The sequence below is a fragment of the Camelina sativa genome, chromosome 8 (genome assembly GCF_000633955.1).
Source record: "Camelina sativa cultivar DH55 chromosome 8, Cs, whole genome shotgun sequence".
Lineage (NCBI taxonomy): Eukaryota > Viridiplantae > Streptophyta > Magnoliopsida > Brassicales > Brassicaceae > Camelina > Camelina sativa.
This window is the reverse complement of record NC_025692.1, coordinates 21,899,581-21,915,113: the sequence shown is the minus strand read 5'-3', so window position 1 is coordinate 21,915,113 and position 15,533 is coordinate 21,899,581. Positions and strand designations below refer to the sequence as shown.

Here is a 15,533-nt window from a genome sequence, read left to right as displayed (position 1 = left end):
TTTGAAAACTGATTCCATGGGTTTTATAGGTTAATTGCGTTGACAAAGAAGGTTAGTTTTCTAATTAAAGTATTGGTTTAGTGTACATTAATTTATTCGTATCAATAAGAAAGCGAGCAAATTTGTAATAATAAAAACATTAAAACCAAAAAAGAAAACTTCTTGTAATAAGAACGTGTATGCACGGCATACAATAGTGTTATTGTCCCGACGTGAGTCGCATTATACTGTGTGTGGATTACCAATTCTGAAGACGGACGGTTTCAAGTTCCATTGCATATTGTGGATAGACAAAAAATATCCCGAAATGTGATATAAGATGCTAATGCTTTCCGTTTCTAAATTTTTGAATCCAAGTCTAAATAAATTATGACTTACATGCAGTCCCAACCCTAGGCTAAAACAGGTGAATGGTTTTAGGTATCAAATCTCTATAAAAGAATATAAGGGCATCATTTCAATTTTTACAAAAAGCTATTGTCGTAGAATGGTTAAGGACTTAAGTCCATGTATTACTCTCATAGCATTACGAGTTTGACTCCCAAAACTTCCTTCTTGCAAACTTTTTTTCAACTTTGTTTTTAATAGTGGGCCAAAAACCTTTTTTTTTTTTTTTTTTTTTTTTTTTTTTTTTTTTNTTTATGCAGCATATTAAGTTGAGGCGACCCCTGCTTACATGCTTCTAAGTACTTGACGTTAATGATATACTATATTGTTTGTAACCTGATTTTTGTTGGTTTCTTTCCTTGGTTTATCAGCTTCTATAAATAAAGAGTTATAACTTACATGCACGCAGCAAAAAAATTCAGTGAGCGCAAAAGATTGCCAAAATGTTTACAAGAAAGTCATCCAACCTTCCAACCTCTTACCTCATGTGCATTCTAAACCATTTTGCTACATTAGTTACTTTGTTTCTCTATTGTAACTTAAGTGGTTCAACTCCTGGTTACTTCAGTTCAGTTCAGACCATCTCTTTTCACTAACGACACACATCACCAATAAGACTAATTGGACCAAGCTTGAAAAACTGTGGGCTTTCGATGTGTTGGGCCAATATAGCCTATTTTAACATTCCTCAGCCCCAATCACATTTTCATTTCCTTTTTTCTAATACTAGGAAAGCGACCCGTGCGTTGCCGCACGGAGAGGTGAAATCCTAAATTGAAATTTAACATTTGTAATTCATCCTAAATTCTTTCTTTTCTCAATCAATTTGATCATTTTCACTTCTTGCTATTGCTTTCTGCTGATTAAAAAGCCAAAAATTCATTTCAATGTTATTATATTTTATGTTGTCACACACAAAAGTGAGCCTTTTTTAGAGCTTGATTTACTATGAACATTACTTTTAACCATATATAAAATTTCATTTATGTTTGTCTCCGACTATATGGTGCTATATATTGATATCCTTTCTTAATTCGCTATTAGAAATTGTCTTTGTTGTTGATCATTATCAATCGAAATACATACGAGGCTGCTTATCTCTTGGTTTATTTACTGTATCGAGAAAATACTAAATGCCACTTGTCGAAGGAAGGTCGAAGATTGGGATCGGAGTAGATGGCTGGATTGAGTTTCGTTTCCCCTTCACTTTGATACGCGATTTCTCTTTCCATAGATTACTGATTCACAAATCACAATCAATATTCCGATGCTGTAAGCAAGTGGAGTTTGTATACAAATGATTTACTATGAACATTACTTTTAACCATATATAAAATTTCACTTATGCTTGTGGATGTTTTTTTCTCTCACTTTTAGATATGTACAAAACCAAGTTTTATATGACCGACCAATCAAACCTAATTGGTTAGTATAGAGTAACTCACATTCTTCAGCTACAACTTTTAGAGATATATATTTGGCTATAATGCTTTCCACAGTTACATGCATGTTGGTCTCACGTTTTCCCTCAAAAGACCCCCTTCTTTCCTCCCTTTTAATGGGTTAATCTTGATTGCCTTATTTCCTACTAACACATTTGATACATGGATTTGTAATATTTGCTTCAAATCACATATTCCTCTTTGGAAAAGAAAAAAAATCAAGACGTAACAGACTAAGAATGCATATAGACAAAACTTGTACACTCATCAGCTATTCAATCAAAGCAATTCAATTAAACTACAAAAGTTCAGAAAATTAATTAAATATAGAACAGAGGATTTTATGTTGGTCTCTCCCAATCCATCCCATTCCACCGTGTCGGCTGCTCTCCTTCCAGGCTGCATCTCCCTCTATTTGATTTCCCACTTATGTCTATGAATCGGTACCATCATGTTTTTCAATAAACACAGCGAAAACGAAGTCGATGTGGTGAAACAGGTGATAATAATATCTCACCTTTTGATGTTCTCTTCTTTAGGTTAAACACTAATTTTATAAATTTCTTGCATTTTTTTTTGGCAGATTCCAGATCACTCTAAAAATGATTGTTATACATTATGTTTTAAAAAAGTTGTATATACAGATTAGAAAGTCATCAAAGACTAAATAAGTTACCTTTAGTAGATCTTTTCTTTCTAACTTGACTTGTCATTTGGTCGTGCTTACGCTTTCTAGAATTTAATTTTGTGTTGTCACAAGTATGTCTGGCTTTTTCTTCGGCACTCTATTTCCATGCTCATTTGTAATATTTCTATATATTATCAAAATGTTTGATACCCAGAAAGTATAAGAAATTATAATTCAACTAAAAATTTTAAAAACTTTATTTACAAAAAATGTAAACTAACCTGGATCATGAACATCTAATGGACATCCTACAAACAAAAAAAAAATTAACATTTATACCATGTTTGTTAGAAAAAATAAATAGGTTAAAATAAGAATATATATAAACTTATAATTATACCATGTTTGTTAAAAAAATTTGGCTTATCTGTAGCTCTAGCATCACTGCATATCATCATGCCTCTCGTATCTTGGTTTTGGTTTTTCTAGAAAGTCAAAAAATAAAATCTGCACATTGAGAATCAAAAACATTAGCCATGCAAAAAATATGGCACACGTACTTAATAACATTAGCCATGCAAAAACATGAAAACCGGAAAGGCTAAAAATTTTGAAAAGACTAAAAGTTAACAAAACTAAGATTAATGTATGAATTTAATAATGTCGACTAACAGTAATAATAATCTAACCGAGAAACACTACAGGTCATTCGTAGCAAAAATATTAAATTACCTTGAATTAGAGATTGATGCTTGAAAGTTAAAAAACACTTCAATAATACAATTCTTTAGTACTCAGAAAACAATTGTTCGAAACTTGTTTATGTAGTCAAGAAAAGTTTATATATAATAAACAAAGAGGTGTAAGACATAGAGGTGAAAAATGTAAATGTGTAAAAATTAATAGATGTGAAACATGGAGGTACAACAAAGAGGTGTAACACATAGATGTGTGAAATTAAAAGGTGTAAAAATTAATGGATGTATTTTTGAAACCATGAGATACAACAAAGAGATGCAAAGACTAAGGAGGTGTGATTTAAAAGGTGTAAAAATTAATAGATGTGATTTTTGAAACCAGGAGGTACAACAAAGAGATGCAAAGACTAAGAGGTATGATTTAAAAGGTGTAAAAATTAATGGATGTGATTTTTGAAACCAGGAGATACAACAAAGAGATGCAAAGACTTAGAGGTGTGATTTAAAAGGTGTAAAAATTAATGGATGTGGTTTTTGAAACCAGGAGGTACAACAAAGAGATGCAAAGACTAAGAGGTGTGATTTTTGAAAGATGGGAATACGACGAAAAGACACAATTAATAATTTTAAACCATTGAATTAAAACTGTAACTAATCTCATCCGTTGAATTAAAAATTGACACAAAAAATGAGTTTGCTATTATATATAGATTTTTTGGATACAATAAAATTTTAGAAATTAATTTAAAATAATTATTTGAACGGTTACTTTCATTTATTTTATATTAAATTCCAAAAGAAATATACCTGGCGAGAAAACAGAGCAACAGTTGTCTAGTTCCTCGATAAAACCGCTTTCAAAGCAGAGCAACACTCAGACGTCGCCGGAGCTTTCCACTGCTTTACTATTCCCCCTCGAACTATAAAAATACACACTCTATATAACACAGTCACATGTGTACTCTGCTTTTAACCCTAACACGTCACTCCTCGTAGCAGAAAAAAAAAAAAAAAACAACAACAGTATCAAGAAACAGAGAAGATCAAACACGTCTCTTTGTCTCTTTGTCCTCTAAAATTCCAGAATCATTCTGCTTTTTAATCCTCTTTATCAATGAATCAGTGATTTTTTTACTTTTCAATAGCTATCTTTGGTGATTCGATTTGATCAAACAAAGCGGAAAAATCAAAACTTTTTCTCGATTCTTTTGGAATTTGGGGTTTTTTGGGATATCTGAATATTCATGGCAAACCCTAAGCTCACTAGGGTTCTAAGCACTAGGGATCGCGTGCAAGACACGCTCTCCGCTCATCGCAACGAACTCGTCGCTCTTCTCTCCAGGTTCTTCGTCAAGATCCTGAACTGATTCCCCTGTTTTTATTTTACGGGAAAGTTTCGACCTTTGGTTTTAAATTTGTTTATCGTGTGTTTGTTTTGTGAAGGTATGTGGATCAGGGAAAAGGGATACTTCAGCCGCATAACTTAATCGACGAACTCGAATCTGTAATCGGAGACGATGAAACGAAGAAGAGTCTCTCTGATGGTCCCTTTGGAGAAATCCTTAAATCAGCAATGGTAACAAAAGCTTCTCCTTCTTATTCAAATCATCAAGAAACTAAAAATTTTAGTTTCAGAATGATTCGTTACTAATTTGGTTGTAGGAAGCTATAGTTGTGCCACCTTTTGTTGCCTTAGCCGTTAGACCAAGACCTGGTGTTTGGGAATATGTTCGTGTTAACGTCTTCGAGCTAAGTGTTGAACAATTAACAGTCTCTGAGTATCTTTGTTTCAAAGAAGAACTCGTTGATGGACCTACTAGTGACCCTTTTCGTCTTGAGCTTGATTTCGAGCCCTTCAACGCAAACGTCCCGCGTCCTTCTCGTTCTTCTTCTATTGGTAATGGAGTTCAGTTTCTGAACCGTCACTTGTCTTCTGTAATGTTCCGTAACAAAGATTGCTTGGAGCCTCTCCTTGATTTTCTTAGAGTTCATAAGCACAAGGGTCATGTAAGTCTTGTTTTATTTTTGTTGCTTATCAAATGTTGGATTTGGTGAACAAAATGAGAACTTTTTTATTTTATGTGTGTGCAGCCATTGATGTTGAATGATCGGATTCAAAGCATATCTAGGCTTGAAAGCCAACTTACTAAAGCAGAAGACCATATCTCTAAGCTTCCAGAAGAAACTCCATTCTTGGAATTCGAATATTCGCTTCAAGGGATGGGTTTTGAGAAAGGATGGGGAGATACAGCAGTGCGAGTACTCGAGATGATGCATCTTCTCTCTGATATTCTTCAAGCTCCCGATCCTTCGTCCTTGGAGAAGTTTCTTGGGATGGTACCGATGGTTTTCAACGTTGTGATCTTATCTCCACATGGATACTTTGGTCAAGCCAATGTCTTAGGCTTACCTGACACTGGTGGACAGGTATTTCCGTAAACCCTTAGTTGTTAATCTGTTTTTCAGATTTCGATTAGCTTTCAAGATTCTTCGATGTTTCAGGTTGTCTATATTCTAGACCAAGTTCGAGCCCTTGAGACCGAGATGCTGTTGAGAATAAAGAGACAGGGTTTGGATATAACTCCTAGGATTCTTATTGTAAGTATATATTTTTTTATGATTATTAATGTTTAATGATCTCAAGATATTAAACTGTGGTTGTGGACTATATTTGTCAAGGTAACGAGGTTGATACCGGATGCTAAAGGAACTACATGTAACCAGCGGTTAGAGAGAGTCAGCGGAACAGAACATACTCATATTCTCCGGGTTCCTTTTAGGTCTGATAAAGGGATCCTTCATAAGTGGATTTCTAGATTTGACGTATGGCCTTATCTAGAGAATTATGCTCAGGTTTGAAAATCTTAGCTTTCTTGAGTTTTGTTTACTTCTTATTACCCTATGGCACTTCGTTGCTTGCTCCAGTAAGAAAAAGAAGGTTACTGATACTTCTTTATTTTTTTTTTTTTAAAAGGATGCAGCAAGTGAGATTGTTGGTGAATTGCAAGGTGTACCAGATTTTATCATCGGTAACTATAGTGATGGAAACCTTGTTGCATCGTTAATGGCACATAAAATGGGTGTTACACAGGTAAGAGCTTCAACTTTTTCAGATATATGATTGTTATGTTTTTTTTCTCTATGGAAAGGAACATCACAGATTTGGAATCTTTGCTTTTTTTTCGTGTGTATGAACAGTGTACTATTGCACAGGCTCTGGAGAAAACCAAGTATCCAGATTCAGACATTTACTGGAAAGAGTTCGACAGCAAGTATCATTTCTCTTGTCAATTCACAGCTGATCTAATCGCAATGAACAAAGCAGATTTCATCATCACAAGCACTTACCAAGAAATCGCAGGAACGTAAGTGACTTAATAATATTATATCGAGATGTGTTTTTTGTTTTCAGGTTTCCATCAGCAATACTAATATTGTATTACCTTTATCAGGAAGAACACGGTCGGTCAATATGAAAGCCATGGGGCTTTTACGCTCCCTGGACTATACAGAGTAGTACACGGCGTTGATGTGTTTGATCCTAAGTTCAACATTGTCTCGCCTGGCGCGGACATGACCATCTATTTCCCGTTTTCTGAAGAAACCAAGAGACTTACAGCTTTACATGGTTCCATAGAGGACATGCTCTATAGCCCTGAGCAGACTGATGAGCATGTGTAAGTTTTTATTTGGCATTCTGTTATTAAATTTGGTTTTAAAAATTCATAATTGAAAACCAAATTATTTACGGTTTGGTGTTGAGTTGAGTGTTTGCAGTGGTACATTGAGTGATCGATCAAAGCCAATACTCTTCTCTATGGCGAGGCTGGACAAAGTGAAGAACATCTCCGGTTTAGTTGAGATGTACTGCAAGAACGCAAAGTTGAGGGAGCTGGTTAACCTGGTTGTAATAGCTGGTAACATTGATGTGAGCAAGTCCAAAGACAGAGAAGAAATCGCAGAGATTGAGAAAATGCATAACCTTATGAAAAAATACAAGCTTGATGGACAGTTTCGTTGGATAACGGCTCAGACTAACCGAGCTCGTAATGGTGAGCTTTACCGCTACATCGCCGATTCAAGAGGTGCTTTTGCTCAGGTAACTTGGCATTCAATTTTTTCAGTTTGATTGTATCGTTTATTCGATTCGGTTTGGTTTGGTTTAAGAGCTAACCGTTATTAAAGGGACCTGTTTTTGTATATATATAGCCTGCGTTCTACGAGGCGTTTGGGCTTACGGTAGTGGAAGCAATGACTTGTGGGCTTCCGACTTTCGCAACTTGTCATGGTGGTCCTGCAGAGATCATCGAGCATGGGCTCTCGGGTTTCCATATCGATCCATACTATCCGGAGCAAGCGGGTAACATAATGGCTGACTTCTTTGAACGTTGTAAGGAAGATCCAAACCATTGGAAAAATGTATCAGACGGTGGACTCCAAAGGATATACGAGAGGTAACCAAAACAAAAAAGCAAAACGTTTAGTTATTTCTCAGTTAAGCGTGCTTAATATGGTTTTGTGTTAGGTACACATGGAAGATATACTCAGAGAGATTGATGACACTAGCTGGTGTGTATGGTTTCTGGAAATACGTATCCAAATTGGAGCGTCGTGAGACTCGGAGATACCTTGAAATGTTCTACATTCTCAAATTCCGCGACTTGGTCACAATTCACAAACACTACTTTCTTTTATTCTAGCTAGCTCCCTCTATATAAGCTAAGCTCTCTAGGATCTCATGGTTTGTTCTCTTTGTTTCAGGTGAAAACTGTTCCTTTAACCGCCGATGATTGACCCGGTTCCGCGTAGGATGAACTGTTGCCTGTTGGGGTGTAAAAAAGGAATAAAAAAGATGAATAAATTCGGGTATGTAACCTATGTTGTGTGTATGAATGAAAAAGAAGATTTGTTGGATGGAGAACTTGTTTGTGTTCGTGGTACTTTTTGTGTTGTGTGATCATGTATATATGTGTGGACTGACATGCTGAATAAAAGTCACGTGAAGTTTGTTGTATCTTACACCAAGAAAGTCTTCGATGGAGCTTTCATTTCACATCTAATTCGTTTTCAAGGTAAAATAACTAGATCGATTCCAACATTTTCTAAGATGTTTTAAATAGTAAAATGTATATATATATATATATATATATGATTTTCACAAGTTAAGAAACTAGACTAGACTTCATAAATATGAAAGCTAGAAACAAAATATTAAAAAAAAAAAAAGTTTATTCAGAATTGTTTGTGAAACAAAAGTGAAGCTTTAAACGTGGAATTTCTTTTTTATGAACAGAGAGACTTGTTGAAGTTCACAACATTCTTCTCTTTAGCAAAAGAGGATTTGGTACAAAAATGCTGGTTAGAGATTTAACTGGATGCATAACTAAAAACTAAAAGCATAAACGAGACATTATGGGTCTAAGTTTACAAAATGTATTTTTCACATTTACAGATAAATATCGAGATAAACAATTGATGCGTGGGTAATATAACATAGAAATCGAAATAAGATAAAAACTGACAGAAGAGAAGAGTGACATACGCAGCTTTAATTGACTTTACTATGAACCAAATCCACAAAGGACACCATTTCTTCTCTCTCTCTCTCTGGTCAATTGCTCGCTTCCCGTGTCGTGAAAAATGATTCTTCCCATGCAATTAATTAGGTATGGGCATTTAGGTATTCGGATCGGATTCAGGTTCGGATAATTCGGGTTCGGATTTTGCGGATTTACTAATATAGGATCCGAACAGGTGTTTATATAATTTCAGGTCGGGTTCAGATTCGGTTCCTATTGGGTTCGGATTATTTGGATATTGACTTTAAGAAATTTGTAATGTATCCAAAATATATTCGGTTATGGATAGTACCTACTCGAACATATCCAAAGTACCCGCAAAAACCTGAAATGTACCCACAAAACCCGAAAAACCTGAAATATAATTGTACAAACAGTTGTATAATCTAACAAATTCAACAAGAAACAATGAACTAAATCTTAAACAAATGAAACTGAGCATACCATGAAATCTTAAACAAATGAAACTAAGTAATACCATGCTTCGCAAAACAATTCACAAAGATTCGAAGAAGGAGATTAAGGCAAACGGTTTTATGAAATTAAATCATATGTGATAGTGTGATATTGTGTATAATTGTTCTCAAGTATAAACAGGTATCTTCGGTTCCTCGGGTTCGGTTTGGGTAATACCCGATACCTGTGGTTATTTGAAAACGAAAACCTATTGATTATTTAGACAAAGTTAGTTCGGATCGGATTCGGGTATTTTCGGATCGGATTCGGGTCGGTTCTTCGGGTTCGGTTTATTTGCCCACAATTAATAAACATCAATCATCACTCTTTCTTTTTTTATTATTTTACACTCTTTTTTATTTTCTCTCTGTTCTTAAAAATATAAATTTCTTGGCCAATAAAAAAAAACAAATTCAAATATACTCCAATAACAACGTTTCAATCAGAAAGTTACTAGACATTTTTTCGTCAGACAAATAAACACATTTATGAGAATGAGGTATGTGGTGAAACTTAAAATCTTTGTCAGACGTATTACAATTTTATTTTTTTCTTTTTCAGTTAAAACTTTTATTCTCCTAGTCACGTTTATATAAACTACAGTATTTTTTTAGAATCTCGATGTCTTTAGGAAATTGTTTAATAAAACCAATAAATTCCGGAACTCGAAATTCCACTTGAGCTGTTAAATTATATACTAATTGCATGTTGTCCTTTCATAATTAATCATCCACTAGAAGCTGAAGCAATTTTTTTTTGCTCATTTTTTCATGAATTCTTTTTTTCTTTTCTTTTCGTTTTATGTGAATTTTCCTACTTCTTTTAAGTTTGATTAAGAGATTATTAAAACAACACAACAGAAAATAACTAAAAGTTACTAGTTACCTAGTAGTATAAACCAACGTTGTAAGATTTTCTTGAGTTTTGTCTATTTACCAACACTCCGAGAAAGTGGGAACCAATCAAGAAATCCCAATCTCATCTCTATTTTAACGCTAAACAGCTGTAGATTCTATCCAGTCCCCCAAAAATAAAAAAATCACATAAACATACAAAAATTAACGACATGGATATCATAATTAATAGGATGATAACATTTTAATAACCACGATAAGATTACACTTGACGTTTATATAATAACGAACCAAATAAACCCATCTCTCAGACCAATGTCCTCTTGTGATCCCATTTTCGATCCAATACTTATATACTAAAATAACATAAAAATAAAAATAAAGATAGCTTCCTTCATTTTTATTTTTACTTGATGACTACTAATACACTCATGATTACTAAATTAACGCCAACTGTTACAGCTAGAGTTGACCATAAGCATGAGCAAAGTAGGNTTTTTTCTTTTTCAGTTAAAACTTTTATTCTCCTAGTCACGTTTATATAAACTACAGTATTTTTTTAGAATCTCGATGTCTTTAGGAAATTGTTTAATAAAACCAATAAATTCCGGAACTCGAAATTCCACTTGAGCTGTTAAATTATATACTAATTGCATGTTGTCCTTTCATAATTAATCATCCACTAGAAGCTGAAGCAATTTTTTTTTGCTCATTTTTTCATGAATTCTTTTTTTCTTTTCTTTTCGTTTTATGTGAATTTTCCTACTTCTTTTAAGTTTGATTAAGAGATTATTAAAACAACACAACAGAAAATAACTAAAAGTTACTAGTTACCTAGTAGTATAAACCAACGTTGTAAGATTTTCTTGAGTTTTGTCTATTTACCAACACTCCGAGAAAGTGGGAACCAATCAAGAAATCCCAATCTCATCTCTATTTTAACGCTAAACAGCTGTAGATTCTATCCAGTCCCCCAAAAATAAAAAAATCACATAAACATACAAAAATTAACGACATGGATATCATAATTAATAGGATGATAACATTTTAATAACCACGATAAGATTACACTTGACGTTTATATAATAACGAACCAAATAAACCCATCTCTCAGACCAATGTCCTCTTGTGATCCCATTTTCGATCCAATACTTATATACTAAAATAACATAAAAATAAAAATAAAGATAGCTTCCTTCATTTTTATTTTTACTTGATGACTACTAATACACTCATGATTACTAAATTAACGCCAACTGTTACAGCTAGAGTTGACCATAAGCATGAGCAAAGTAGGAAAGAGCTCCAACTAGTGGTGCATTGATGTATGTAGCCGGTTCGGACTGCTCGTAATCAGACCGTTTGTCCGGGAAGCGATCATGCTGGTCCGGACCACCAACGACTGCACCAACAAGGAAATTAGGGTTCGGAGATTGAGAGTTCATGATTGCGAACCCTTGGTGGCATTGGATCTTGGCCGGGTGGCTTGCAACGCAAGGTAAAGATGAGCCACGGTGGTGGATTCGACGTGGGAATTTCGGACCGTAACCAACCATGTAAGACATTCTTAATGGGTTGTCTCCAAGTAAATAATCCACCTATTAATTAATTAAATCAAGAAATAATTATGAAAAAATTGTTTATATTTAAAAATCATCCAACATGAGAGTTTTTTTTTTAGAAGTGGACCTGTCTCTTGGCGATGGAGCGGAGGCGGCCAGGAGTGTAGACGGAGCCACCGCAATGGACGACGGTTTTGGCGGAGGTTAAGTATTTAGCATAGGTTAAGAGCAAGAACGATGTTGACGTCACGTATTGCATGTTGGCGTCTGCCATCTTAAATAATAATCCACCTACATAACAGTAAAATGGGTAACAAAGTTAAATTTCGTATATTTCTATGGGTTCAACGAGAATAAAAGGGGCAGAGATGAAAATAAGTGAAAAGAAGAGTTGAATGCAAGAACCTGGGGTATACTGAGTAGAAGAGAAAGGAGCTCCAGGAATAACAGAGCAGATGAAATTATCAGCATGACCTTTGTACTCATGTAGTGTCTTCACATTCTGAACCAAAAATGCCTTCACACACACACACACACAAATTAAAATCACACATTCAATTAATTAATTGTTTTTGTTTATATAATAAATAAAATTTTGATTTGTTTAATAAAAATTTAACCTTTGTTAGAAGAATTCTAGCACCAGCATGCTTGTTATCCCAACCAAAAGTGTTGTCATACTCAGCAGCTCCAAGGATTTGTCCATTAGTTTTTATGTAATTCAAATATTTAAGATTCTTTGTAGCTTTCTGTAACCAAGCAGCTCCCCACAACAACTCATCCTACAAAAAAAAAATATCCATTTAAAATTACAAATCTTTATCCAAAAATCTGATAATTATGTATGTAAAAGAAAACTCATTTTTTATTACCTGATAACCAGAGTAAGAGCAATAAAATGGACAAACGTCAGGTTTCAACCCTGCACTGTAAGTTCCTCTGTATCTGTCTGCAAATGCAAAGACACTGATGGCTCGTTTGAGAAGGACTTTGGAGTAAGAAGGATCAGATTTCCTGAATACAATAGCGGCTGCTGCTAGAGCTGCTGCGGTTTCAGCGGCGACATCAGAGCCAGGAGTGTTCTTGTCAACTTTAAACACGCTTCTTACAGTATCCATGTCTTCTGGTCTTTCCCAGCAAGAATGGTCTTTGTTAGCATCACCAACTTGAACATAAATGGTGTCAGGATGTGAAGTGGCTTTGAGGAGGTAATCAGTAGCCCAACGAATCGCTGTTTTAGCGTTTTGTAGTTCAGATTTCATGAGACCACCGAATTCAATTACACTCCATGACAGCATTGTGGTTGTGAATGCCATTGGGAATCCAAACTTGATATTGTCTCCTGCATCATAGTATCCTCCAACCAGGTCCACCTAATCAACAAAAACAAAAACCCCAATTTTAACACAAATTAGATTTTTTGAAACAGAGGGGAAAATAACAACTAATCGAAGTTGAATCTTTTGAAGATAATGATGTATAATTTAACCTACATTGTTGAGAATCTTTGAGATCTATCACTAACTTAGCAAACCCATTTATGAAAAAAATTAGGGATTTGAGAAAAAGGGGAAAGAACAAAAAAAACCCTAACTTTATCCTCTGTTTTTTTTTCGTATGCAGTAAACTCATGAATAAAAGTTGAATTTTTTGAGAATATTGATACAAAACTTAACCTACATTGTTGAGATCTCTAGCTAACCAACCAAACCCATTTCATATTTCCACAAAAAAAAACAAAAAAAAACAAAAAAAAACTCCAAAAAAAGAGGAGAAGAGAGTGAGAAAAGTTGAGGTGGTTTACATGAAGAGCAGAGCCATCAGAGAGACCAGAGTCTTTTCTCCAAGTCATTCTCTGGTTAGGAGGAAGTTTCCCAGACCTTTGGCCTTCAAAGAACAGGATTGATTTGGTGAGAGCGTCTTTGTAGTTGTGTTTGGCCAAGTGGTGACGATGGTGATGGGTGGCGTAAAAAGAAGAAGTAGAGTAGGAGGAGAAGCCATTGCAGAGAAAGAAGAAGAAAGAGAGGAAAATAGTGACTCTGAAAGCTTTGGAAGAAGAAGAAAACAGAAGAAGAGCCATTTCGATCTCTAAAGAGAAAGAAAGAGAGAGAGAGAGCTGCTTCTATTAACCAACCAACGAATTAGATTTCAGAAGCTGCTTTGTGGGAAACAGAGGAAGTGTGGCTCAGCTTTTTATAGAGGGAAATAAAGGTTAACCTCTCTCTCTCTGTGGCTAAGTTAAAAAGTTTTTGACTACTCTTTTTTGTGTGTTTCCCATATGGTTAAAAGAGAGCTGAGATTTTTGGTTTGGTTTGTCAGAGATGTAGCCGAGAGAACGGAAAAAAATGAATAATTGGATAGTTTGTCCAAAATCAGAATAAATAAATAATTGAGGGTTTTTTTGAAAAATATTCAAAAATATTGAGGGAAACCCATTCGCAATCTAACTTATGATATATGACTAAGATTCATTTAATTTCTGTATCAGATTTCATATTCTGAATACATATGGATAAGATTCGGCGCTTGTGAACTATATGTAAATGACAAAACGTTATATTTCAAAATATATTTCCTTTCATTTAGGTTAACAAAATAAAATTGTTTCAGTTTGTTCTTCTTTGTTAACTTTGGTTTCAATGAGTTTACAAGAGTTTTTATAAGAACATTACAACAAATGAAGTTTCGTCACACGCCTCTAGCTAGGTTTGGGCCAGGATCATGAATTGATTTTGTAGCCTCAAAGGATCGTTCCTCCACACTTGTTTTGTATAACTGTTTCTCGAGGGCTGGTTACGTTTGAGACCACACACCTATACGGTTGGGTTAGTTTTCTCAAGCCTAGGTTCTCCTTTCCCAAATTTACTCCTAAGGATGAGTCCATATTCACATGGACAATCTTGATGGGTAAATCAGTCTTCAAATCATATTGTTTAAACAAAATAAAGTTTTATATTGTTCGAGATTACTTTTTTTTTTGGTAGGGTGTTCGAGATTAATGTATACTTATTACTTTAATTAATGATATGAAACAGTTCAAAATTATTTACTATATAATTTTAAGGAAACGACGAATAACTAAAGTGTGGGGTACTCACACTAAATAAGTTTTGGACGTTATGAATCAAGATTCGATTTTAACCTAACAGCAAATTTGTGTTTACTGTTCTATCATGCATGTATCACACCTTTAATTAATATATATATCACACACTTCTTGTCCATAGGCACTTTTGGTTTGTGAGAAGACTGACATACCTCTTAACTAGAGACTCTGTAATCCTAACTAGAACGTAAAGCGACATCGTTTTTGTTGGTGAGGAGATAAAAATTTTCCTCGTTTTTGACTGAATAAGGGTTCGATAATTTTTTTTTTTTACCACGAAGTAAAAAGTCTTTTATCGTCTTTCGTCACTTTGGAAACCTAGATCCGCCGCCGTCGATCTCTGGGGAATTCCTTCCGACGTAGTCTGCAATAATAGCAACCGGTTTTTCTGTCTACCGTTTCGTCAGTGGTCGTGCATCTATTCCGATTACTGGTAATCGCCGTATAACTAGTTTTTTCAAACCTCCATCAATTGAGAAACCTTCGTCACCAACCAAAACTATTGTAGAAACGGCGGAGAAGAATAATTCGGAGTGGGATATTCGGCTTCCCCCACGTTTGTTTGCCACCGACCGCTACCCATATGCGAGGCTAAACATCTACTCAAAGCCCGACATTCTCAATGTAATACGCGATGTGCTAAAAGGGACACCTGAAATGGATCGGATTTTGGATTCACCATTGGGATCCTTGTTTAGTTTACCGGTTGCCGAGTGTCCAATATCTTGCAAGTTACTTCACGCTCTACTATGCAGACAGGTAATATCCAAACAGAAGTATGAATTGTGGACAATGTTCGGTGGACAGCCACTTAGGTTTTC

General features: G+C 34.9%; 2 protein-coding genes across 2 annotated transcripts; one reads left to right on the top strand and one right to left on the bottom strand.

Annotated features, from left to right (window-relative positions):
* LOC104707872 (sucrose synthase 3) lies at positions 4,094-8,208 on the top strand. The gene is made up of 13 exons (XM_010424311.2): positions 4,094-4,497; positions 4,599-4,731; positions 4,818-5,162; positions 5,247-5,582; positions 5,658-5,753; positions 5,835-6,008; positions 6,130-6,246; positions 6,354-6,520; positions 6,608-6,832; positions 6,933-7,254; positions 7,365-7,609; positions 7,681-7,819; positions 7,917-8,208. Exons 1-13 carry the CDS (start codon positions 4,400-4,402, stop codon positions 7,947-7,949), a joined length of 2,430 nt encoding a protein of 809 aa, XP_010422613.1. The 5' UTR covers positions 4,094-4,399; the 3' UTR covers positions 7,950-8,208.
* Positions 10,264-13,790, bottom strand: LOC104707871 (endoglucanase 17). The gene is made up of 7 exons (XM_010424310.1): positions 13,411-13,790; positions 12,479-12,979; positions 12,227-12,388; positions 12,012-12,123; positions 11,734-11,897; positions 11,321-11,642; positions 10,264-10,517 (listed from the first exon to the last, which is right to left on the bottom strand). The coding sequence occupies exons 1-7, from the start codon at positions 13,684-13,686 to the stop codon at positions 10,507-10,509; spliced, it is 1,548 nt and encodes a 515-aa protein (XP_010422612.1). The 5' UTR covers positions 13,687-13,790; the 3' UTR covers positions 10,264-10,506.

Coding starts and splice junctions, on each gene's coding strand:
- LOC104707871 (XM_010424310.1), bottom strand. CDS start 13,686: ATGGCTCTTCTTCTGTTTTCTTCTTCTTCCAAAGCTTTCAGAGTCACT. Junction 12,980..13,410: donor CTGATGGCTCTGCTCTTCAT/GTAAACCACCTC, acceptor TTTGTTGATTAG/GTGGACCTGGTTGGAGGATA. Junction 11,643..11,733: donor GCTCCATCGCCAAGAGACAG/GTCCACTTCTAA, acceptor ATTAATTAATAG/GTGGATTATTTACTTGGAGA.
- LOC104707872 (XM_010424311.2), top strand. CDS start 4,400: ATGGCAAACCCTAAGCTCACTAGGGTTCTAAGCACTAGGGATCGCGTG. Junction 5,754..5,834: donor TAACTCCTAGGATTCTTATT/GTAAGTATATAT, acceptor ATATTTGTCAAG/GTAACGAGGTTGATACCGGA. Junction 6,833..6,932: donor GAGCAGACTGATGAGCATGT/GTAAGTTTTTAT, acceptor GAGTGTTTGCAG/TGGTACATTGAGTGATCGAT.